The sequence below is a fragment of the Crinia signifera genome, chromosome 19 (genome assembly GCF_055691185.1).
Source record: "Crinia signifera chromosome 19, ASM5569118v1, whole genome shotgun sequence".
Lineage (NCBI taxonomy): Eukaryota > Metazoa > Chordata > Amphibia > Anura > Myobatrachidae > Crinia > Crinia signifera.
The window spans coordinates 93,621,691-93,648,165 of NC_139226.1; the positions used below are offsets into that span (position 1 = coordinate 93,621,691).

At 46.5% G+C, this 26,475-nt stretch overlaps 1 protein-coding gene across 2 annotated transcripts in view; it reads right to left on the bottom strand.

Annotated features, from left to right (window-relative positions):
• The window catches only part of MEGF6 (multiple EGF like domains 6), a 372,940-nt gene that overhangs the window by 328,538 nt on the left and 17,927 nt on the right, over window positions 1-26,475 (bottom strand). For both annotated transcript variants that reach the window (XM_083162934.1, XM_083162933.1), the window contains exon 2: window positions 899-1,033. In XM_083162934.1, coding sequence (XP_083019060.1) covers window positions 899-1,033 — 135 coding nt within the window. The remainder of the gene's footprint in view (window positions 1-898; window positions 1,034-26,475) is intronic.

Sequence of the window (26,475 nt, forward strand, 5' to 3'; positions counted from 1 at the left end):
CTGCATACTACCGCGCAGCCCCTGCCCAACCTCCGGACTGACCCGGGTTACCCATTTACACGGCCCCTGACTCCGGGGAAGCCCCGTGTCTGACCCTGAACATTTGCCGGGTCGGACACCGGGTAACAGGACCCAGGTTTTTTTTTTGCCCTTTTACACCAAGTCCCAGCCCGGACGGGTTGTCAATAATCCGAGTCGCGGCTCTGGTGTAAAAGGGGTATTATACCCCTGTTCCACTGCGGCAATAACCCAGGTTATTGCTGGGTCTACTCAGGTCTTCACTTCGTGGAAAAGGATTCTGGTTTGCGAATTATATATGTAACCCTGGCAGCAAGCACAATTTTTTTGGGCAGGGGGGGGCACAAATTTTCTAGGTAAGCCACTGATACAGGTAGGTAATTGTATATGTATGTTAAACAAAAATAAAGGGGCAGAAATCAGAGCCCCTCAGACAGGGCAGGTGTAAGACATCACAGCACCTTAATCAATATGTCACCCTACTGCCCCCCACCTCCAACTCCACACTGTCACCAATACCCCCCTTTCCAGCCGCTCAAGTGAAAGTATGGCCACCACCTGCACCAAGTACAACAAGGATGTCTTCCTCATAGGCAATCTTCATTTTGCGATAGGCGGAGTCGGCGGTGCCCCCAGATACTGCTCTCTTATGCTAGAATCGGCCCTGCCCTCAGAGTATAACTCCTGTACTGAAACCTCAGGGATGTGAACCGGTTCCCAGTTAAGCCTGATAAGGACAACGATGACACAGTGAGAGATCATGGTTCTCGAGTGATAAGAAAGGGACAGAGTGACCACATATAGATAATGTAAGGGATTAAATCATGGATACAGCCATTTGTTAAGATGTCTTTGACCCTGCTAAGTACTGTATACCCACCTCCGCTCATAGCCGACACACCACAGCTGTCCCATGCACCCTTGCTTCCAGACTTTCACCATCTGACTATAGGCCTCGATCACCGGCTGCTTGTGGGCCACCACGGACAGCACTCTCTCTGGACACACGTTCGGCCTGATGGGAAAAAAAATACCAGTAGTTATAAGCCAACAAGCTAACCCTAATAGGCATGAGGGCTAAGGTTTGCACATGTTGCAATAGGATAACATTTACTACATAATACAAAAGTCAATTCTGATAGCACTGCCGGCAAACAGAGTCTTATCTGAAGAACCAAGACCAAATGTGCTGACCAAAGCAGTTGATCTCAATGTTGTGTTGACCATAGAAGCATACCAAAAGTTGATGCCCAAAATACTGCTTATATCATTAGACAATGATGTTTGATTGCGGCATCCTGGGACACAACACAAAGCTGCGCCCTTTAAAGAATGCATGAACTCTCACATATGCTTTTTGATAAATACGAAGCTTCACTTTGTGATACTAATAGAAAACGCTTTGACATATACTGGGGTCCATTTGTGAATACTCAGTTGAATAATTCCAACATATAACCTACTTATCTCAGATACATGGGACAAATGAATTTCATATAGATAGAAAAATGTTCCTATATCTCTTATTACACCACTTACACTACTTCCACCACCACCTATTCCTCTTCTATCCTAAGCCTTTCCTTTCCACTTACCTTTGTTAGTTAAGTGTATATATAAGATATTTACTCAGTTTATTTCACTTCTGTTATACTCGTCATAAGCCATTGTTTGCAAATACTCCAAAACCAATGATAATCATTTATTTGAATCACCTTCTCAGTCATTAAAATATCTTTTATAATATATTGTATGTAATCATTTTCTTGCTTCCCCTAAGGGATAGTTAGAACTCTCTAAATGTGTTGCTGTTTGTAGATCGTTTTACTTATATGGTTGCAGTGCCAGATTAAGCCTTCGGGGGGCCCGGGGCACTGTAGACAGGGGGGCCCCCTTGCACTAGTCATTACTGGCTACAAACTGCATGGGGGAATATTACACTGTCAAAACACAGAGTAAAGGCAGTATAAACTTGGTCAATGGGTAACTTCAGGGGATATAGATATATGTATATACATACACACATATACATACAACATGAAAAGCCTGTGTTTGTCCCTCTGCACCTTACTCTGTAGGAGACCTCACAGTCCCAGTGCTGCCTCTGATTAAAAACCCTCCCATGACTAGGCTGCTGCTGCCTTTATCCATGGGCCTGAGAAGCATGTAATGAGCTCCACCAATCAGAGCTTAGCACAAACGTCTCAGTTTCTGCCCTCTGGTGCAAAGTGTCATGGGACTTGTCAACTCCCAGTAATGCACTGCACACTTTGCTCCCAATGCCCAGCACCATTAATCATTGTCACATTGGCAGATAGGTGAAGCTGCAGCACTACCCCACTCCCATGCACAAAACCTTTAGCAAAAAAAATAAAAATTATTTTATTATTAAAAAAAAATATTTTTTAAATACATGCCAACCACAGGGGGCCCCTAGCTGCCTTGTGCCCCCATTATAATCCGGCCCTGTATGGTTGTATTATGATGGACATGAGAAAACACAATAAATTGTACTTAAAAAAAAAAAAAACTCACAAGATGACTAAGTAGCTCATACAGGTATTCAGGTTAGGGGGAGTAATGGGAATAACATTATTATACATTATATGCTGCACCCATTTTTTAAATACTTACCTTCTGGAGTCCAGCTTCGGAAGCAACAGCGCTGCAGAAATAGCCAGAAAAACGGCTTCCGTTAATTCGGCTCTATGGCACAGATCCTGCTACTCCTGGCAGAGAGGATGTGGCCTGGCTGGAGGAGGCTGCACATGGGCCTCCTCCTTTCTTGAAACGTCCCCGATCTTAAGGCAATTCGACAAGGACACAAGGAGACAGTGCTAAATAATGTGATATAGGACATTTGTATATCGTGTGTGAGTCTCTGAGTGGAACAGCACTGCAGCCAGCATTTTCCGTGCATTTGAAGTGGATGGGAGGCGGTTAGAAAGCGTTCTGGCACTGATTACACTTCTAACATCACCCCTTACTCGATGGCCATACAGAGAGGTGGCTACAAACTCCATTGTACATAAAAATTTATTTTTCATAATCCATATGCTGAAAGCCTAATGTTGCTCCCTCGTCATTGTGGTGCTGCCGGTAGCCACTGGAAGAGACTGATTGTCCCATCTTCTGTCCTAGCCTGCTCTGTCTGGGGATGGCCATGGACCGTTAACGATTCAAAATGATCAATGACCCCAACCAATGTAGAATCCATTGAGGATACATAAGCAACGTATATTATTCAACACACACACACAGACACGCTTGCAAAGCTCTGTCCCAAACTCTCATTTGCCCATAGCCTAATGCATTGTAACACATAGGTGACCAATGGTGGGTGAAACCATTGATTGTTCTCTTGCAGAGGGTTACAGAGGTTACTCATCAATGGTACCATTGATGGTGAAGATCAATGGAAAACCTACCGAAGGTCATTCCTATGTCTGCTTCTGAGTCTTTACTGATGCATTACTGGGAGGGGGGGGCATGGTCAGGCTGAGACTGATGGGACATCCTGGGACCACAGCCACGCCTCCTCCCAGTAATGTATCAATGACGAGAGACAGCACTGGCTAGGACTCAAGATGGGACAGCACCCTACAGCAGCAGACTTCTTGGAAAAGTAAAGCCATGGGTATCCGGAGGTAAGTGCTCACCTGCACCTCTGTCATGTTTGGGGTAGGGTGGCCTGCCAACCACCCCTCATTCCAACACCTCTGGCTCCTATGTGACAGACTCTCCTACCCCCCCCCCCCCCCTCCCTATAATCCAGCCCTGGTGTCAGTCATTTTGATGGGCTTTTAACAAGGATTTATATAATCATAGTGGATTAGTGTTCTAAAATGATTTTAATTAATAACGTTATAGGATTAATTTTCTACCTGTTGGCAGCTGAGCATGAACACTATAAAAGGATTAAATGTAATTTATAATTAACGGTCTTCAAGTTCAAAAGATAAAAGGTTGGTCTCAGTTGCTGACAGGTGGAAAATTAATCCTACATTAGTAACAGAAATTATTTTAGAACACTACTGATATAGTAAAAATGTGTGCATTTATAACATCCACTGGTGCAAGTAAGGGGGTATGGCGTGGTACGCCATACCTTTAAGAAATATGTTACCAGTATGCCGCACCACCACATGCTTCCTGCTGTCCATTTAATTATTTTTTTAACAAATCCGTCTCGCCACAGCCACCCCTCTGGCAGCCCTCGGCTACTTCAAATTCAGCACCAGTACCTAAGCCAATCAGAGCTCATGTACCGGCCAGTGATTGGCTGCCAGGTCGCTAACTCCACTTGGATCACCAAACGCCACCATATTTGAAACGGACAACAGAGTGGGAGAGAGCCTGCGTTCCACTCTCCTCCTTTCCAGAATGGCCAGTGGCCAACAGCTGTGGCGGAGAAGGAGGCTGGCCCGGCCACAGGCCTAGTACAGTGAGTCCACTGGGGGCATTATGTATAAGTGGCACTGGTGGGGGCATTATGTGTACTGGGCATTACGTTCTGTGGCATAATGTGACCACGACCCTATTGTAATGTTACCACTCCCCTAGTTTAGGGTCATCACACCCACTCATGACCATGCACATTTTTTGGCATGTGCTATCAGTAACACTAATAAGAAAAAGTTTCCTGCAGCAGCAGTAACTGTAAGAAAGCAACACTGTACATGTATAATAATCTATAAACTGAACACATATTAAAAACATATAACTAATACCACTTTTACACCAAAATTCCGGATCCAACATGATATTTGGAACACTGTGCCAATCCGAGATTTGTCCCACTTACACTGTGGTGCCGACTCGGGATACTCTCGGGCCAGCACTGTTTACACTGCATACGGGTGCAGGGAGCAGCGCTTGGCGAGGACATTATCTCAAAATCGCCGGGACCGAATGGCGCACCAGGACCACCGATCACCACGCTAGGGGCAAGCCCAGCACCAAGGTAAGCTGCTAGGATGCCTCCAGCCTCCATGCACCTCTAGCCTCCGTCTTCGAGGTGAATGGATGCTGCACACAGGCATCCATTCACCTCCTTCCTGCCTCTGCTGCTGTGTGCATAGTACAGCAAACAGCAGCAGAGGCTGGGTGTGCATACTCCCCCCAACCTCCATACGGACCGCTGTGGTCGGGAGGTTGGGCTCCCCTATTGGTGAAAAATCGAAGCTGGGATGACCCAGGATACCAGTTTACACTGCCCCACCACCCGGGCCCTACCTTTTTTCCCAGGTACCCCAGTTACACCACCGCTGACCAGGGTCAACAAGACAAAAACTTGGGGTTTTGCGATGGTGTAAAAGAGGTATAATAAACTTGTGTTTCATGATACTAATTTTGAGGAGACCTGTTTAGCGAATTATCGATATCTTATTTTGTTAATGCTACCAGCGCTATGGCCTTTATGGTTGTCGCGTTTGCACGTGGGAGTGATATTGTGCGACTGCGCATAAGCATACATGCGCGTGTGCAGCCGCTTGGTGCAATGAACTGCTTGTTCACCATACCATTCACAGCTAGCTCGCACATGGCACCCGTGTCAACGGCCCATTTACATGGGAACAGCCATTGCCGCCGCCCCCACCCGCACTGGGTGGGGGTGGCGGCGGCAGTGGCTGTTCCCATGTATATGGGCCGTTTACACGGGTGCCGTGGGCGGGCAGCTGACTTCATCTTCCCACCCACTTCCTATACAGGGTGCCTGCAGATGTAAGACACCAGACAGGAGACCACGGAATGATTTTGTCCCCGCACACAAGCTGCGGATAAACGTTTATGCTGGTGTGTACCAGAAGAAGGTCCTAGGTTTCTGATGTTGTAAAAATAAAAAAATACAATTATTACGACTCCCTTTATCTCTCTATAAATGCTAAGACCAGAAAAATAAGCCATCATTACATATGTAAGGAGATATTACTACTATGTACTTTTATTTATTGTCTACAGTTGGAATTTATTGCAATGGTTGTGCTAATTCTTTCATTCTTGGGATATTGCCACGGGATCATTAACGCCTCCCCCTCTGTATGTAACACAGATTAGGATCTCACCCAGCGCTGATGTGAAAATAAATTGCCTGCTGCATCCTCCTGTACAGCGCAGGGGTGAAATGCCACTGATAACCGAGAACTAATAGGCGCATAAATCAGCCGCGCTCCTACATACTGCTGCAAGCGCTGGGCCAGGCCACTTCAGTCTAATGTCTTCATCATGTTCCAAATATTTACAAGCTTTAGAACAACGTGGAGTCAAATGTTTTTTTATTTTTAAAAGAGAAATTAAACCCAAACAGATCAGGCATTATTCAAACCTGTACGCTAGGCTGCCTAGCAAACAGGTAAATGACACCGAACCGAATGTCCTCCTCGCCCCCCAATCCCCTCACTGGCCATCAAGGGGATTCGTATGCGAACACATCTCCTTGCATGCATCCGTCCGGATGAAAAAAGATTGGATGATTGCTGACCATCAAATTATTTTTCTTCCACTCTTCCCCATATTTTATTAACATTGTATTGAATATAGGAAAGTGGATCAACACTATCTAGATCAGGGCTGGGCAACACCGTCCCTCCAGATGTTGATGAACTACACATCCCAGGGTGCTTTGCATTAGTTTTGCTATGTGGCCATGCTGAAACTGATGCAAGGCATGCTGGGATGTATAGTTCATCAACATCTGGAGGGCCGGTGTTGCCCAGCCCTGATCTAGATCAACATTCACATGGTCAAATGCTCTAGGATGAACGTGTCTAGTTAAATACCTAAAAATAGTCTACACCGTCTAGATCAGGCATGTCCAACCTGTGGTCCTCCAGCTGTTGTGAAACTACACATCCCAGCATGCCTTGCCACAGTTTTGCTATTAGGGAATGCTAAAACTATGGAAAGGCATGCTGGGATGTGTAGTTTCACAACAGCTAGAGGGCCGCAGGTTGGACAAGGGGCCTTATTCTGGTTCACTCCTTCTGGCAAATTCCTTCCTAAGGTGCGCACACACGGGCATTTATCGCTGGCAGTATGGTTGCTGAGCGACCATATTGGCAGCGATTGGAGTGTGCACTGGCGATAAATCGCCGGATGCGCGCTCCCGTTTTTAGCCTTCTTCTGATCGCACAAGCTTGCTCCTGCGACCAGCTGATTACCTCTGCGGCTCCCCCGGCAGAGGTTCCCTTTCATCAGCGACCATCTCTGGTCGCTGATGAAAAGGAGACACTGAGCAATATATTGCCCCCGTGTGTACACAGCTTTAGATGGACAAAACCATGCTGCACTGCAGGGAAGCAGATGTAACATGTGCATAGAGAATTAGATTTGGGTGAGTTATTTTGTTTCTGTGCAGGGAAATACTGACTGCTTTATCTTTACACTGCAATATAAATCTCACCAATACCCCTTTCACACTGCAGCTCTTAAATGGTAAGCCTGTTAAAATGGGTTGAGCTGCAGTGTGAAAGTTCCAGGGTGCTTTAACCATTTAACAAATACCGGTATTTATTAAACGGTTAAAAAGCAGGATCTTACCCATTTCAGAGCAATTTTTTTGGGGGCAGTGTGAACGGCTCTATTTCTATGGCTTGAAGCGTGTTCCTGGGGGATAAACGGGTTGAATGTGTGAATGGTATTAAATGCTATTTAGAACGGTTTACACCTGCAATGTGAAAGGGGTTTAGTGGCTCAGACTCGTTTTAAATACCGTTTCGAAATACAGGGTCTTAAATGTTTAGGCAATGTGAAAGCAGCATTTGAAGTAAAACCCTACCCCTAAGTAACATCTACCCCACCTGCAGTGCACATGGTTTTGTCCAGCTAAGAAGGAATTTGCCAGAAGGAGTGAACCAGAATAAGGCCCAAGATCTGGTCTAGACCATCAGTAAAAGCAAAATCAACGTAAATCAACACGTTTTTCATGCTTTTTGGGGGTCTATCGACATGGTTTGGTTTGGGCTCGCTTAGCACATTATTTTATTCTACCTCTATGCCCACTAGGATAGTAAATCACAAGCAAGTCGGTTAAAGCACAAAAATTATGAAAAACTCGTGTTGACCTTGTGACAGTCGACAACATTCCCGTCAACCTTTAGCTTGCGTCGATCGAGATGCTGTCGACTATTTTTAGGTGTCTAACTAGACGTGTTTGACCATTAGTGGTCAACGATCTAGGCAGCATTGATCCTCTGACCGGATACGCCTTCTAAGAATGTTCTCGAAATGGGCAAAACCATGCTGCACTGCAGGTGGGGAAGATGTAACATGTACAGAGAGAGTCAAGGTGGCCATACATCAGAAAGACCTTTTTACAATAATGATTGTGTCCAACTTTCCTTTCAACTCCCCACACATCAGATTAGGGGACCAATCCTCCAACCCACGGGCATGGCAAAATTGTGTGCACATGATGTGCATACAATCCATCATACAATCCTTCAAGATTGTAAAATTGAGTGCAATGTCTTTAAGGCAGGGGTGGCCGGAATTTTGCAACCTGGGATCTACACTTACCGGGGATCTACCGGCATCTCCCCCTGTGTAACATTTGTCCCTACAAATGCAAAACGTCCCATACACATTACGCCACACGGAATGAGCCAAAATTCTCATTACAATATGCCACACATGAAGAGCTGAAATTCACATTATGACACAGGGAATGTGCCCAAAATTCGGGTGTGGTATGGGACTCGGACAGTCGGGATCCTGGCAGTCATTATCCCGATGTCGGGATCCCGACTGGCCAGAGTCAGACAGCAACGGCGAGTGCAAAAAATCCCCTTGCGGGCTCGCTGCGCTTGCCACGCTGCGAGCCACCTATTCTATTCTCCCTCTATGGGGGTCGTGGACCCCCACGAGGGAAAATAGCGGGTGGCCGTCAGGCACCCGGCTGTCGGCGTTTTGACAGACGGATCCCGACGTCGGGTAAATGATTGTCGGGAACCCGTCCGGCACCCCCAAAATTCACATTCTGACACAGGTCATGAGCCGAAATTCACATTCTGACACAGGGAATGTGCCGAAATTCACATTCTGACACAGGGAATTCTGTGGGAGGGGGTGTCTCCACAAGTGTAAGTACATCCAAGTTGCTGCCTGCAAAGGAGGTTTGTGACCCCTTAAAAAAACAATATGATATAATATTTGCAATTGCAAAAAAAACCATAACAGCATATACAAAGAAAAAAAACTGGCGAAACCATCCCCCCCATATCCCAGTGCATGGGATTTACCCACATTAAAATCTGACAGTACCCTTTGCGGTTGTCAGGACCCCCACAGTTGGGTCCCGCTGACACTTCACTTACTGTGACTGAGCGCTCCCACCAGCTGCCGCTGCATATGATCTCCCCACTGCTGCTGCTGCCTATGTTGTCCCCGCTGCTGCCACTGCCTATGTTGTCCCGCTCCTGCTGCTAAATGATCTTCCTGATGCAGCCTGTAGGCTCCTCAGTTGCTGTGCACGGGCGACGTCATGACGTCACCCACGCACTGCATCACTGGGAACGCTGAAGCCTCTGAGAACCTCTCAGAGGCTTCAGCAGATATTTACAAGGGAGACCACGGCATTTGATCGTGATCTACCGGCGGGAGTTACGCTATCGAGCGGTAGATCGCGATCAACCTTTTTGGCCACCCCTGCTTTAAGGTGTATGGAAGCCTTTAGATTTGGGTGAGATATTTTCTTTCTGTGCAGGGTAAATACTGGCTGCTTTAGGTTTACACTGCAATTTAGATTTCAGTTTGAACACACCTCCCAAATGTAACTCTTTCTAAACCTGTTACATCTGGCCCACCTGCAGTGCAGAACGGTTTTGCCCATTTTGAGAACAAATTTGCCCTGTGATCAGTTCTAAATGATGTCACCAGAATCACTACTAGTAGATGCTGCATCTAGCCATATAAGTGGTAATCCTGATATATGTAACTGTGAGGCCTATTTAAAGACTTGGAAAGAGATAAAGTGGACATAGATATGTTCGTAAGCATAATCCCTTATAAGCAGCCGCCAAAGCAGCGATAACTCATGGGATGGGGAACTTATCCCAGAAACCATGGGTGGTATTCAATTGCGTTTCACCAGCATTTCAGCCCGCTATCCTCAGGGGTGGAGAGCTGAAATGTAAAATGTGTGGCTAAACCTGATCAGAACGAGTGCGATATGCACACAAAAAAATAGATCAGTTGAATATGATCTGCCATCATTTTAGAGACGGGAGATAGGGCGCGATATAACAATTGAATACCGCCCCATGCCTTTCACTGTTTTCCTCCTTAGGACAGGTCATCGCTCTCATCAATGAGAGTCAATTTTTGCCTGATAAAAATTACCTCTAATTGAATACCGCAAATATATCTATCGGTCATAAATAGTGCCATTTGTATTGTTCAAAAACTGCATCAGGGCTAATTTGATAGCCCCCTAAAGATCATATTCCACTAGTACTTATGCACAAAATAGTTGGTAACACTCTCTGGCCTTTAACCCCATACACTGCCTGATTAGCAACAATACCGATATAATTAAGGATATCCGCGGTGACACTGGGCAAATGAGATTGTGCATATACACCGAACGATATCAGTTAATGATATCATTGAGTGACATCACTGGGTCTGCCCCTGTGCATGCAGTTGCTCATGATATAGTCAGAATGAGCTGCAAGCACAGATGTCTGGGGGGGGAGGGGGTCGTTAACGTTTACGGAAGTGTGAGATGTTAACGAGATTGAGCATACACCCTACGCAGTTTTTTTAAGCGATATCGCTCAGAAGGACCCTTCTGAGCAATATTGGTTAAAAAAAAAAAATGGTGTAGTGTGTTTAGTTGTGCAGAACATAAACTATCTGTGGAATTTGCCCTGCATAAAAAAACATTTGTTCATTCACTTTATCAAATGCAGGCCTTCAAGAGAAAGCAGCAGGGACCCTCCTAACCTGCAGGGGGTGCTCTATCCAAAGTAGCTTCTTGCAAAAATCACCTCCTGTGCTCATCAAATTCCTGCCGGGAGCAGACTGGCATACCACTAATAATGTGGAGGGATAGAAGGGCCAGAGATCACTCTGAAGAGGAGTTCCCTGCAAAGAAGATTTAGACGTAGAATTATCTTTCTGAAACGTCCTTTATAACTGCCTGGAGTTTAGAGGACATCACAGACTGTCCACCGATGAGAGCGATGACCTGTCCTAAGGAGAAAAACAGTTTCCAAGTCTGCTTTTTCTACTTTTTTTTTTTTTTTTTTTTACAGGAATCCATTGAGGAAGAAGGAAGAAATAAGTTGACTACATAATTGCAGCATGGGGGGGGGGGATTTACACATGAATGTAAGGCCAGTGTCATGTCTGCTTTACAGTCTGCAGGTTTTGTTTCATGGTGATGACTGGGCTACCATACATAGGCCAATACAAGTCCTGGTACCTGCCCAAAACTTTATGTTCTCAATATTTCTTATTATTCCAATGCTTAAAACAGGGTGGTGGGGGGGGGGGGGGGGGGGTCTATTCATGAAGCAGTGAAAAGAGTGGAGAATTCAGCCAGTGGAAATGTTCCCATAGCAACCAATCATCTGCACTTTAAACATTTTACTTCCAAGCTGATTGGCTGAATTATCAACTCTTCATGAATAGATCTCATTGTTTTTAAGTGGGAGAAATCCCCCTCATAGTGTTCCCACCCCAGGCAGTGACAGGTTTAGCTTATCCTACATGTTCAGCTGCTGCCACCGGGTAGCTGTCCAGGCTATCTACTCTCAGATTGGTCTTCATTAGAACAAATGGACCCAATGCTTATGTCCCCTATGTTAGTGGGAAACAATATAGGAAGAGGGGGCCCTAGACTGCTCACCCTGTAATGAGAGGTGCTACCTTGCACTCTACTAAACTTCACAGCTATATTTTATTTATGTGATGCCCTGGGGTGGATTTGCTGGACTGGTTTGGGGGTGCCCTGCACCCCAGGCATGAACCCCATAGTGCTAGGGACCTGCTCTAAAGAGGTGACCTTAACGTTGGTGGGCAGGTACATATCTTTGGCCAAATGTATGCTAACATCCTCATAAATGAATTATAAAAGGAATACATGTTAGCAGTAATGATTGCATAGTGCACCTGCAACCCCCTCTGTCTTGCATATTAGTGGGAAACAACCCAGACATCATGGGTGTAGCTACCATAGGTGCAGCTGCTATGGGGCCAGAGCTGAGAGGGGCCATGTTCCCTGTCACAGTTACAGGTAGGGTTGCCACCTCTCCCGGATTTCCGGGATTCTCACGTTTTTGGTGGCAACCCTCCAGGAGGCTTTTCCAGTCTCCCGGATTCTCCCGGGGTGTTTTTGGGCCATTTACCATTCTTCCCTATGCTGATTTGGGTAAATTGACCCATTTAACATTGTTTCCTATGGGAAATCGGGGTCATCGCGGGTAAATTGAGGCATTTAACATTGTTCCCTATGGGGAAATCGCGGCCATCGCGGGTGGACCATTTAAGCATTTTTAGGCGCACACGACGCGACCGACCCGATTTTTCACTGTTTTCAATGCATTTCAATGGAAAAATCGGGGGCATCGCGTCGGTCGCGTCGCAGGCCACTAAAATTACCCCCGATGGCCGCGATTTGTGGCCGTGCTAGGAAACAAGTACTATATATATATATATATATATATATATATATATATATATATATATATATATATATATATATATATATTGTGGGGTTTTAGCATCAAACGGGTAGGCACAGGTGAGGATTTGGCACAGACTTAGACAGTGACATCACGGCTTGGGTCCAAAACAGGGCTTGCCTGAGTTTATTGCAGCACTCAGAGCAAGAAACTAAAAAAAACAGCCTTTACACTTCAGGCAAAACAGAAAATAAAACCTGCTCGTCTGAGCTCTAACTAAACAGAATAAACGTCCCTCTCTATACCAGGGCCACACTATGGCCCTTATTCTGGTTCGGACGGTACGGCCCGCGTGCGGCCGTACCGCCGATGTTTTTATTCTGCACATGCGCAGAGGTCAATCTGCGCATGTGCAGCCCCCTTCGCCGCAGACGTATTTCGTCCGCCGCAAAGGGGGCGTATAGGGGCGTGAGGGGCTTCATACCCTCATTTCCCTATGTGTACGCCCCGCGTTTCATGGGCGTTCCCATGCAAACGCGGGGCGTATGCATGGTAATGAGGGTATGACGCAACTCATGGGGGCGGAAAGCTGACGTCGCCGGATGTCAGCTCTCAGCCCCCATACAAGCTAGCACACGGACGATTGTCCGTGTGGTCTCAGCTTGCGGGAGCTGCTGGGGCGTGCGGACCTGCCTTCGATGGTCGACGACCATCGAATGCAGGGGGCAGCTCCCACCATGGTGGAGGCGTACGCCTCCACCATTTTTATGCGGATCGCCAGCCGTCCGTGTACGGACGGCCGTGGCGATCCGTCTCGTGGGCGGGGCTTGGTTTGTGCGGCCGGAGCACCGTGTGCGGCTCCGGCCGCACCAACCAGAATAAGGGCCTATGTGACACTGGACACACACAGCAGATATAGATCAAGTAATGCAGTACTTACAGCCTTGTCTCTCTCTAGCAGCAGCTTACTGCCTCCAACACCCAGGGAGAGAGAGAGAGCTCTATGGAGAGGGCTGACTCCTTTTTAAAGAATCAGGTGTTCTCCTGATTACCAGCCCAGGACAGAACACCCTTTGTAAGCCGGAGCTTACCACACAGATTGAAACAGCCTGCAGTCTATATGCCATAAGACAGGATTCTAGGGGAAAGGTACCTGCCGTCTATGACTTTCCCTGCCACTGTCTTACATACCCTCCCCCTCTGTTCGAACCTATGGGGTCGGACACTGTCTGCCAACTGGCAGTATGTTCGGGATAGGGCATCGGCATTACTGTGAAGCCTTCCTGCTCTGTGTTCCACTGTAAATTTGAAATTTTGCAAATTGAGAAACCATCTCGTGACCCTTGCATTTCTCTCTTTGGCTTGGTACATCCATGTAAGTGGGGAGTGGTCAGTGATTAATCTAAAGGAGCGTCCTAAGAGATAGTACTTTAGGGATTCAAGGGCCCACTTGATTGCTAAGCACTCCCGCTCGACTATACTGTAGTTTCTCTCCGCAGGTGTGAGCTTCCTGCTCAAATATGTTACCGGGTGTTCCTCTCCACCAACTTCTTGGGAGAGGACAGCACCTAGTCCCACATAAGAAGCATCAGTCTGTACGACAAACTCTTTTTTAAAATCTGGAGTGATCAGGACTGGTTGATTACAAAGGGCCACTTTTAATTCTTGGAATGCCCTTTCAGCCTCTGGGTTCCAGCTGACCATAACTGCCTTACCTCCTTTGGTAAGATCGGTTAGGGGCGCTGCCATGGTTGCAAACTGGGGAATGAACCTACGGTAATACCCCAGAATTCCCAAAAAAGCCCTGACTTGTTTTTTTGTCGAAGGACGAGGCCAGTCTTGGATAGCCTCCACTTTATTTATTTGTGGCTTTATTATACCTCTCCCAATAACATACCCCAGGTAACGTGCCTCCTCGAGGCCTAAAGTACACTTTTTTGGGTTCGCTGTCAACCCCGCCTCTCTGAGGGAATTCAACACCGCCTGGACTTTGGGTAAATGACTCTTCCAGTCATCACTAAAAATTATGATGTCGTCTAGATATGCCGAGGCATACTGACGATGGGGTTTAAGAACAATGTCCATCAACCTTTGAAAAGTTGCTGGAGCCCCATGCAACCCAAAAGGCAAACAGAGATATTGAAACAGACCATCGGGGGTGACAAACGCTGTTTTCTCTTTGGCACTAACGGTAAGAGGTACTTGCCAGTAACCTTTAGTTAAGTCGAGGGTAGAGAAATATCTAGCATGACCAAGTCTTTCAATTAACTCATCAACTCTTGGCATTGGGTAGGCATCAAATTTTGATACCTCGTTCAGCTTCCGGAAGTCATTACAGAAGCGCAATGAGCCATCTGGTTTTGGAATTAACACAATCGGGCTTGACCACTCACTTTTAGACTCCTCGATAACCCCTAGGTCTAACATTTTCTGGACCTCCCCAGATATGGCCTGTCTACGCGCTTCTGGTACTCTATAGGGTTTTAAGCGTACCCGAACTCCAGGTTCGGTGACAATGTCATGTTTTATGGCTGTGGTGCGCCCTGGAAGTTCTGAGAACACATCATAATTCCTTTGTACTAACTCTTTAGTTTCCTGCTTCTGGGATTTGGACAGGGTCTCTGACACCCGCACCTCTGGGCTATCACTAGAGGGGGCACTTACAGCTGTCAGAGTCTCTCTGTCTTTCCAGGGTTTAATTAAGTTCACATGGTACAACTGTTCTGGCTTCCGTTTACCTGGTTGATACACTTTATAATTTACACTTCCCACTTTTTCGATGATCTCATAAGGCCCTTGCCACTTAGCAAGAAATTTGCTTTCTACGGTGGGCACTAATACCAACACGCGGTCACCTGGGTTAAAGCTTCTTACCCTGGCTGACCTGTTATACACTTGACGTTGTGCTTCTTGGGACTGCTCTAAGTGTTCCCTGACTATAGGCATGACCGCAGCAATTCTGTCTTGCATAAGAGAAATATGCTCAATGACACTCTTGTAGGGTGTAGTCTCCTGTTCCCAAGTTTCCTTTGCTATATCAAGCAGTCCACGAGGATGTCTGCCATATACTAGCTCAAAAGGGGAAAAACCTGTGGATGATTGGGGCACCTCACGGACCGCAAACATCAAATAAGGCAGAAGACAGTCCCAGTCCTTCCCATCTTTGCTCACTACCCTCTTCAACATCCCCTTTAATGTTTTATTAAACCTTTCAACAAGACCGTCAGTTTGTGGGTGATACACCGATGTACGTAGATGCTTAATTTTCAATAGTTTACACAACTCTTTCGTGACTTTAGACATGAAGGGGGTTCCTTGATCGGTAAGGATCTCTTTGGGTATGCCGGTACGGGTAAACATGTTGAAGAGCTCTTTTGCTATGGACTTTGAAGAGGTATTCCGCAAAGGAATAGCCTCAGGGTAACGAGTGGCGTAATCCAACACCACGAGAATATACTGAAATCCCCTTGAGGATTTTACCAAAGGGCCGACCAGGTCCATTGCAATCCTGTCAAAGGGCACTTCAATAATAGGTAACGGAACCAGGGGACTTCTAAAATGTGTCATGGGAGCCGTCAGCTGACAGTCAGGGCAGGACTTGCAGTAGTCTTCTACTGCGCGGTGAACCCCGGGCCAGTAAAACCGTTGCAACACGCGTTGTGTGGTCTTTTCAGTACCTAAGTGTCCTCCCATCGCGTGTTTGTGAGCAAGGTCTAAGACCATTCTACGGTATGGCCGGGGCACCACCAGCTGCTCAACTATCTCCCCACGGATTTTATCTACCCGATACATTAGATCCTGGTTAATGGCCATATATGGGAACTCTTTGTCAGCATTGGGGTATTGGGGCTCACCATTTATGACTTTAGGATTTTCCCTAGCTCTTAATAAGGTGGGATCTCTAAGTTGAGCAGTCCCAAAATTATCACGTGACATCTCTAGCTCAGGCATGTCACACGCTTCTTCCTGCTCCTCAGCTTCACCTGCAAGAACAGCTAGGGGAAAACTGTCAGATTCAATAGTGGTCACCCCTACCGTTTGAACCTCAGTATCCTGATCAAAAGGCTCAGGACTAATCACAGGGCACACATTCTCATTATTAACATCATTTCTAGTGCAGTGTACATTCTTTTTCCACAAGTCCCAGAACAATGGGAAGTCTCTTCCCAGGATCACACTATGCATCAGGGTCTCTACCACGCCCACTTCATGGGACACAGTTCCACAAGTACTCTTTAGCTGGACAAAAGCTGTGGGATACTCCTTGGTGTCCCCATGTATGCACAAGACCCCTATGTAACGTCCTGTGAGTGTCCCAGGGTCTACCAAGCTGGCATGGATGAGAGTAACTAAACTCCCAGAGTCCAGTAGAGCCCTCCCGGGATAACCATCCACCTTTACATGACATATTTGCTGTCCAGTTTCTGACACAGTCTCAGCAGAGAAAACAGAACGTGCATATAAAGAGCTTCGCCTGGCTGTATCACACTCCATTGGCTCAGAAGTAAGGGGGCAATTGGCAGCAATATGCCCAGGTCCATGACAACGCCAACACTGTATGCGGCCCCAGTCTTTTTGCGACCCAGGTTTGGACCCTACTGTCCCTTGGGAACGCCTCTCCACTGTTTGTTCCCCATCTAGGCCACCTCCCTTTACAACATTATTCACCCCTCTAGTAAACGGAACAGTCTTACCAGATGATCCGGCCGCTTTGCTGTTCTTGAGGGTGGAATGTTCAGGAAGCACTTCTTGGATTAGATTTTCAGTAGCTCTGTACCTCTCAACCAAGTTGACAAGCCCCTCGGCATCATTAGGGTCGCCCTGACCGACCCAGCGCTGAACCTTTGGAGGTAAGGAACAAAGATACTTGTCCAGCACGACTCTCTCCACGATCTGCGCTGGTGTAGACTCCTCTGGCTGTAGCCACTTCCTTACCAGGTGGACCAGGTCATACATTTGGGGCCGCGCAGGTAACTGTTCAGAAAAAGTCCAGTTATGCACCTTCCGGGCACGCACACTCATGTTTACGCCTAAGCGAGCAAGGATCTCTCCCTTAAGTTTCGCGTAGACCTTAGCATCCTGCTCACTCAGATCAAAATACGCCTTTTGTGGTTCTCCAGTTAGAAAAGGTGCTACCACACCTGCCCATTGATCCACGGGTAACTGTTCACGCTCTGCTACACGTTCAAACACTGCAAGATAGGCCTCTACATCATCCGTGAGAGTCATCTTTTGCAGAGACTTCTGTACTGCAGCCCGTGTGGTTGGAAGCAAGGGTTGGGGTGTTTGCACACTCTGCGCCACACTCTTAGCCACATTCTGTATTTGCTCTTGTAATTGCAGATTAGTTTGCTGCTGTTCCTTTAAGGCTTGTCTGTTGGATTCAAGCAGCAAAACATTGGTTTCAGCCTGGGCACGCATGGCCTCCTCATGCACCTTTTGCTGATGTGCGTTAGCCTGCCGCTGCAGCTCATTTGCCTGCACCAAGTGTTTTAAAAGGTCCTCCATTTTAACAGTCTCCTGTTGCAGTGTTACAGCAGCCTTCAGCCAGGACATACAAGTATCAGCGCACTCCAGACACTCACTGGTGGCTGGTTGCCTTTAGCAACAACTTCCAGCTTGCTGTAGCAAAAGTCCTATAGTTCGGTGTATGTCTCTTTAAGTGAGATGCTTGCTCGCATTCTCCACCATATGTGGGGTTTTAGCATCAAACGGGTAGGCACAGGTGAGGATTTGGCACAGACTTAGACAGTGACATCACGGCTTGGGTCCAAAACAGGGCTTGCCTGAGTTTATTGCAGCACTCAGAGCAAGAAACTAAAAAAAAACAGCCTTTACACTTCAGGCAAAACAGAAAATAAAACCTGCTCGTCTGAGCTCTAACTAAACAGAATAAACGTCCCTCTCTATACCAGGGCCACACTATGTGACACTGGACACACACAGCAGATATAGATCAAGTAATGCAGTACTTACAGCCTTGTCTCTCTCTAGCAGCAGCTTACTGCCTCCAACACCCAGGGAGAGAGAGAGAGCTCTATGGAGAGGGCTGACTCCTTTTTAAAGAATCAGGTGTTCTCCTGATTACCAGCCCAGGACAGAACACCCTTTGTAAGCCGGAGCTTACCACACAGATTGAAACAGCCTGCAGTCTATATGCCATAAGACAGGATTCTAGGGGAAAGGTACCTGCCGTCTATGACTTTCCCTGCCACTGTCTTACAATATATATATATATATATATATATATAGTATTACAGGGGCCACACATGCATGAGGTTAGGGTGGGGAAATCTCCAGGAATCAAAGATGCCTGAGGTGGCAACCCTAGTTACAGGTATTCTGTGCAGGGTGTAGTTACAATAGGTGCAGGGAGCACAGCTGCAATGGGGCCCAGAGCTGAGAAGGGCCACCTTCCTTGTCACAGTTACATGTGTTATATACAGGGGTGTAGCTACCATAGGTGCAGGGAGTGCGGCTGCTATGGGGCCCAGAGCCGAGAGGGGCCACCTTCCTGTCACAGTTACATGTGTTATATACAGGGGTGTAGCTACCATAGGTACAGGGAGTGCAGCTGCTATGGGGCCCAGAGCTGGGAGGGGCCACCTTCCTGTCACAGTTACATGTGTTATATACAGGGGTGTAGCTACCATAGGTACAGGGAGTGCAGCTGCTATGGGGCCCAGAGCTGGGAGGGGCCACCTTCCTGTCACAGTTACATGTGTTATATACAGGGGTGTAGGCAGCTACCAGAGGTGCAGGAAGTGCAGCTGCTATGGGGCCAAAGCTGAGAGGGGCCATCTTCTCTGTCACAGTGACATATGTTATGTACAGGGGTGTAACTACCATAGGTGCAGGGAGTGCGGCTGCTATGGGGCCCAGAGCTGAGAGGGGCCACCTTCCCTGTCACAGTTACATGTGTTATATACAGGGGTGTAGCTACCATAGGTGCAGGGAGTGCAGCTGCTATGGGGCCCAGAGCTGGGAGGGGCCATCTTCCCTGTCACAGTGACATGTGTTATATACAGGGGTGTAGCTACCATAGGTGCAGGGAGTGCAGCTGCTATGGGGCCCAGAGCTGGGAGGGGCCATCTTCCCTGTCACAGTGACATGTGTTATATACAGGGGTGTAGGCAGCTACCATAGGTGCAGGAAGTGCAGCTGCTATGGGGCCAAAGCTGAGAGGGGCCACCTTCCCTGTCACAGTAACCTGTGCTATATACATTTTTCACCACTGGGTGGTACATATTGGCCTTACAAATTTCTAGTTACTGTATATCACTTTTGATTTTTTTATTTATTGCACCGATCTTCCGTCGGTCATTACAATGGATTTCATACAAGGCGACATGTAACACTCTTAAAGGGAAAGGCTCTGTGATACCTGTGTCCTGGACACATCATGCAGAGACTACCCAAGTGAACCTTAAATCCAGTATAGTGCTTACATGTATATATGCTTTTGATGTCAATATTATTTTGATTTACAGCGGTGCAGCATTACGATGCATTATCCGCTCTGCTAATCACTGTCCCCAAGCTGTCAGTCACTTCATATTTTATCCATAAAATGCCATTTGTGTTCTCGTGCTTGGAAATCAGCAGCCTGGAATATATATTTCCCAAATGATGATATTATTCCAAAGCATATATTTAGAAATGTGTCACACTCATTAGCTTTTCTTAATGGTGGCTCATTAAACTTCAGCTAATAGTTCATAGGAGACTAAAATAATGTCCAGGCAACACATGAAAGCTAAAAGGTCAACTTAAATGTCTCCATTTGGTGGCTTTTAACGGCAGAGATGGGGCTTAAATACAGCTTTGCATTGGATATAAAGGGAGGTAATTGGAGGTGCCAAGTGCTATAAAACATGTAACGTGTAATCTTAGATCAGAATAACTTAAAAAGGCAACCAACATAGACCTTTTATAATTATTATCCACAAATTGCATCACAAAAGAGAACTCTGATCTCTAGTCAGTTGTATTTGTAATGATTTGACCACATTACTGAGCCCTCAGGGTTATGGGTCATTTGTCCTAATGGAGGCAGCCATTTTGTCAGCTAAGCTAATCATGAGACCACAGGGCCTGATGTCACAAGCTCTAGGCTTCGCTCCGGTAAACACTGAATACGCAACATTTCGATGGTGATTGATTTTCCTCTGTTCGCAGCACTGAATGATGCTGCAAAGGCTGTGTGGTGAAGGAGGCAAAGGTTCCCCCGGGCCATCAGCGGCCCTCAACACTAATGGCCAGGGAACGCGTATGTTTTTTCCGGGACACTCCCAGAAAATGCTGATGGCACGCCCCCAAACGGCTATCCGCTGTAAAACAAACAGTGGGTGGCGTGCGAGCGCAGGAGTTCGGAGAGTGGGGCAGATGTATTAAGCCTCAACAAGAGATAAATGCAAGGGTGATAAAGAGAGATAAACGTCCAGCCAATCACCTGCTAACTGCCATGTTACAGGCTGTGTTTGAAAAAAGTCAGTAATGAGCTGATTGGCTGGACGTTGATCTCGCTTTATAACCCTTGCATTTAACTCTTGTTAGGATGGAAGGAACCCGGTACTAGGAGGTCTGGTTGAGGGCTCTAATGGCTCTAATGCGGGAAGAAGCTCCTTCTCATTCACTCTGTGTTTGCCTTCAATGAGCGGTAGCGTTTCCCTGACCGCAACAAAGAGAATAGTCCATTGTTGGGATGGCCAAGGTCATTCATTATCTTCCTGGCTTTGGTCCGGAATCGCTTGCTGTATATAGTGTCCAGGACCATGAGCTCAAAACGGATGGTACGCTCTGCCGATCTGCCCCTTTGTGCGAGCAGAGTGTGCTTGTGCATGGGTACAGTGGACCGTGTGCATGCGCAGTCCCCTGATTTACCATCCAAAGGGGTCTGAATCAGTCCAAAGTCACTAAGTCCTCGACGGACCGTGGAAACCTGGGAAAAAACATGAAAGTCTCCACTTGCTGCCCAACTGTGGAACTAATTACAGAAAAAAAGATAGTTTTTTAGACCTTTTCTAAAAATTGCTTCACTTGCCTAATAGCAGCAGCAAAGATCCAAATCTGCAACTTGAAGTGAAAACCTATTTCTGATGCCCTCCTGGTAAATATGGCGCAGGCAGCAGTGTGAATGGTAGCACTGTCTCTGGAATGGTGCCAGAGCATTGACAACCGTTTGCGCAGCTGTGATATTTCCAGGAGCGGGCTCATACATTTCTGCTGTTATCTGTACAGTCATAGGGTATAAAAAAAGCCACCTCATACAAACGCTATGATGGGTATCCTATTAACCCTGATGCCACATCAGATTATAAAAATGGCCGGATATTACGACTAATGACCGATGTGATGTGTATACGGCTCAGTCCGGACCTAAGATCTGAACACTGGTGATGGTTTTCCTCTACAGGAATGTACAAGGTTACTGCACCTACAGGGTTAATTCTCACACTCAGATGTTGTTAGGACACAAATTCCACCTATAACCACAACAGACGGGCAGACACCTGTTTCTACACTCGCAGGTTTATGTGCATATTTCCGATACTATGTCAGTGGTCTCTGCCATAGCGAAAGGCTCAACATTCTTATAGGGAATGCACCTTTAGCCCCAATACACACAGACAGACATATATAGATATACTGTAGCACTTAGAGATCACATCATCAAACCCCCAATACTTACTGTACCCCTTGGACTGCCACCCAAAACGCATAATCATATAGGCCAAGGGGATGGTCGAGAAGTATGATACTATGGCTAGCGGACTTGGACCATGTAAGTGTTTTCTGAAATTGTGCTACAAACAAATGGTAATGACTCTCTCATACTGCACCAGCTCCAGGGTAAAACCCCCCTGAGAAGCCCCAAGGAGGAGGTATGGCTTCATTCAGTATCGGGGGGCAGTGGACCATGACCAAGTGAGGGCCCAACTCCGACCTTAGGCCTCACTGATTCTCCAGACCCTCCACACATGCTGGCTCTCCCGCTCGCCACACTTTCTATTCTCAACTCCATGCCGACGTGGATAGTGGGGGTATGAAAAGGTCATAGGACGCGTACCGTCGCCGCTCGCCACGCTTCGGGTTTGCGTTGATAGTGGGGGTGGTACAGGCTCAAAAATAACATTTGGGGGCCATTGAACATGTTTGCTACTAATTTCAATGCATTTGGATGCTTTTCTGTTAAAAATCGCATGCGATGCGATTTTTTCCCGTGCAATGGCCATCGTGGGAGCCGTGATACTCCACAAGTACCTTGGGCTGCAATATGGCCGCCTACGAATTGTGCCACTCAGCCATATGTACCCCATGTCTCCTCTGTCTTGTATACTGCAAAGCAACTTAAAACTGTATGGTCTCTGCATAGCTGTTACCTACCTGTTGCAACGACAAGTGGCACCGCTGATGGCTGCCTAGGCGCTGTGCAACTCAGCGGGTATGTGTTCCCTGCATCCCCCAGGGTACATGTAGCCTATACCTGTATGTTATGTATATCTGTACTGTCACTGTTTAACTGTTACCTAACTGGCTGTCTCACAGCAATCCAAATCCAATAAAGCGGATTCTGACTATGTCACACCCCCTATGCTGGTCATACTGTGCTATATCATCCCCCTCAGCTGGTCATACTGCACTAGGTCACACCCCCTCTGTTGGTCATACTGCACTAGGTCACACACCCTCTGTTGGTCATACTGCCCTAGGTCACACCCCCTCTGTTGGTCATACTGCACTAGGTCACACCCCCTCTGCTGGTCATACTGCACTAGGTCACACCCCCTCTGCTGGTCATACTGCACTAGGTCACACCCCCTCTGCTGGTCATACTGCACTAGGTCACACCCCCACTGCTGGTCATATTGTGCTAGGTCACACCCCCTCTGCTGGTCATATTGTGCTAGGTCACACCCCCTCTACTGTTCATACTGCACTATGTAATATAAATACCAACTCTGCTAGTCATTATTGACTATGCCACACCACCTCTGTTGGTCATTATTTACCATCTAATTATACCTCTAATGGTCATACTCTATTACTGTATGTCACACCACATACAATGCTGGCCATTCTGCATTACATCAAACCACCTCTGCTGATCATACTGCACTATGTCATACTGTAAGTAGCAATGCTCACATGAACACACCCTAAGGCAGGGGTTCCCAAACTGTGCGCCTAGGCTCCCTGGGGTGCCTCGGAGCACTTGCAGGGGTGCCTTGGTTTATTGGTCCAAAACCGATTCAAAATATTTATGGTCAATTTATTAGACAAAATGAGTTCTTGTGGCTTCCAGTTTTAAAATATGTGGATAAATAGAAGTGAATCTACATAACTGGACCTAAGGATGAAATATAAGCACAACATATTTAATTTAATATTGTTTTCTGAAATTCTCGGACCTAGGGGTGCCGTGACAAATATTCTGACAATCTAGGGTGCCGTGATGCAAAAAAGTTTGGGAACCACTGCCCTAAGGTATAGTTTCTCAAACTCAGGACCCCAAACAGTGCATAGGGGTCTCACAGAAACACAAGTGAAATATAACCAACTCAACTTGAGGATCTTTTCAAATGTGGTCAGTGAGTAATGAGCACACCTGTGCACCTGTCAGATGATCTGAAAAACCTGAACACCTACTGTATTTGTTAAGTATATCAGCTATCAGCTCAACCAGCATGACTTTCTCCAATAGCCCCCCTGTTAAGCTGCCCATACACGGAGCCGCTTCCGCGCATCACATAGGGCCTTATTTTGGTTCACTCTTTCTGACAAAATACTTCTTAGATGGACAAAACCATGTGCACTGCAGGGGGGCAGATGTAACATTTGCAGAGAGAATTAGATTTGGGTGAGTAATTTTGTTTCTGTGCAGGGAAAATACTGGCTGCTTTATTTTTACACTTCAATATAGATCTCACTTTGAAGTAAAACCCCACCCAAATCTAATTCTCCCTGCACAAGTAACATCTGCCCCACCTGCAGTGCACATGGTTATGCCCATCTAAGAAGGATTTTGTCAGAAAGAGTGAACCAAAATAAGGCCCATAGTACGGTACAAAAAGTATGTGCTGCACATACTTTTTGTACTAGCTATACATCGTATTGGATCGCAGTGCATGCACACTGCACGCACAAGGGATGCGATCCGATCCGATGTGTGCTGTTTAAGTCTCAAACGGATCCGTTAAACGGACCGTGTATGGGCAGCTTCAGGTCGGCAGGTGGCCAATTATCCCAAATAACTATTTTGGATGAGTATCTCCCATAAAGCAACTATAGCATTACAAATCAAAATCAAATTGACTTCAGATAAGATCAAATAAGGATAAAAAAAATAAAGAAATCTGCACATAATAAGTGAAATTACCCTAATTACAGATTAAAGACAAAGATAATTTAGTCTGCCAATAGCACAAGCTGCACAGAAACACCTACAATTTGGGGGATCAGGAGAGGGACGACCAGGTAATTACTACACCCATACCAGGACCACTTGTCCTGAATCCCCCATCTGGCTGCAGTACAGGTTACACAGACTCCAGATCCTTCAGCCTGACTGTCTGCCAGTTCCACAGGAGGCATGGCACAATGTGTGTGAGGGCACAGAATAGTGGTGGCACAGAGCCCTGGAACAAATCGCCTAAATTCCACCCCCCCCCCCGCCCCCTCATTCTCACACCATGAACTCTTTAACCCTTTGAGTGCCACCGTTGCTGTGAGATCCTCAAAATATCCGCTAAAAATGCCAGCGCCGCTCACAGCGACTGTTCCTTTAGCACAGGTATAAGTAAATACAAATACGGCCAAGTCAATTCATTGACTTGTAGTTAAATATTGCATCCAAATAAAGAACAGTCGCTGTGAGCGGGGCGGATATTTTAAAGGATCTCTCACAGCAATGTTGGCACTCAAAGGGTTAAATAAAAAGGGTTTGCTTGGCAAATTTCACACCTATTTTGACAAATTCCCTTGGCACTCCAAGGGTTCAGGAACACAAATATTAGTGCATCTTACTTGGCCTAGAAGAGCGGGCATCACCCAGAGACCTTAGGCTGGCGCAGCGCTGTGGAGATCATTCTACAGCACTTATACAGGGGAGTTACATTCTGTAGCAGCGATGCGTTTTACAATCAGGAGGGGGCTGTGGGTGATCAATGCAAGATGGAAATACAGTCTATATAGAAGTACCGGAGGAGCCCATAAATTGCCAGCGCCTGTCAGCCACCTAATGATCCGCCAGTAAAACATTAACTGAGATTACTGCTATGTAAATGGGGCTCCCAAACGTGACCGTCCCGGTTATAGAGTTGCTTACTTTCATGATATCACTATAGGGGTGTAATTACTAAGATGGGAGTTCTACTGAAGATGTTGCTATGGGCAACCAACCAGATTCTATTATCTTCTAGGAAGTGCTAAATAACTAGATCCTAAATGGTTGCTATGTGCAACATGCCATCTTCTACAGAACGCAGATCTTAGTCAATAAACCCCTCACTGAGATTCCCCACAACATTCTATTGTCCATGTTTCTACAACATTTATTGGGGCTGATTCAGGCCTGTTCATTCGAAGAGCCATTTCCCAGTGTATTATGGGCGTCCACATAAAAATTCCTCCAAACTTTTACAATGTTCCACCCAGAATAACGGCTGTTCGAGGTGGTTATTCTGGACCCTTCGCAAGGACCATACCTTCATATGTTTGCGTATGCGCAGCCGCATTTCTGCGCATGTGCATACTAGTGTTCATTTCACCACCCGCTATCTTTGAATACCCATGCAGTTCCTGTTCCCTGCCTGGGGTGTCACTGTCTGCT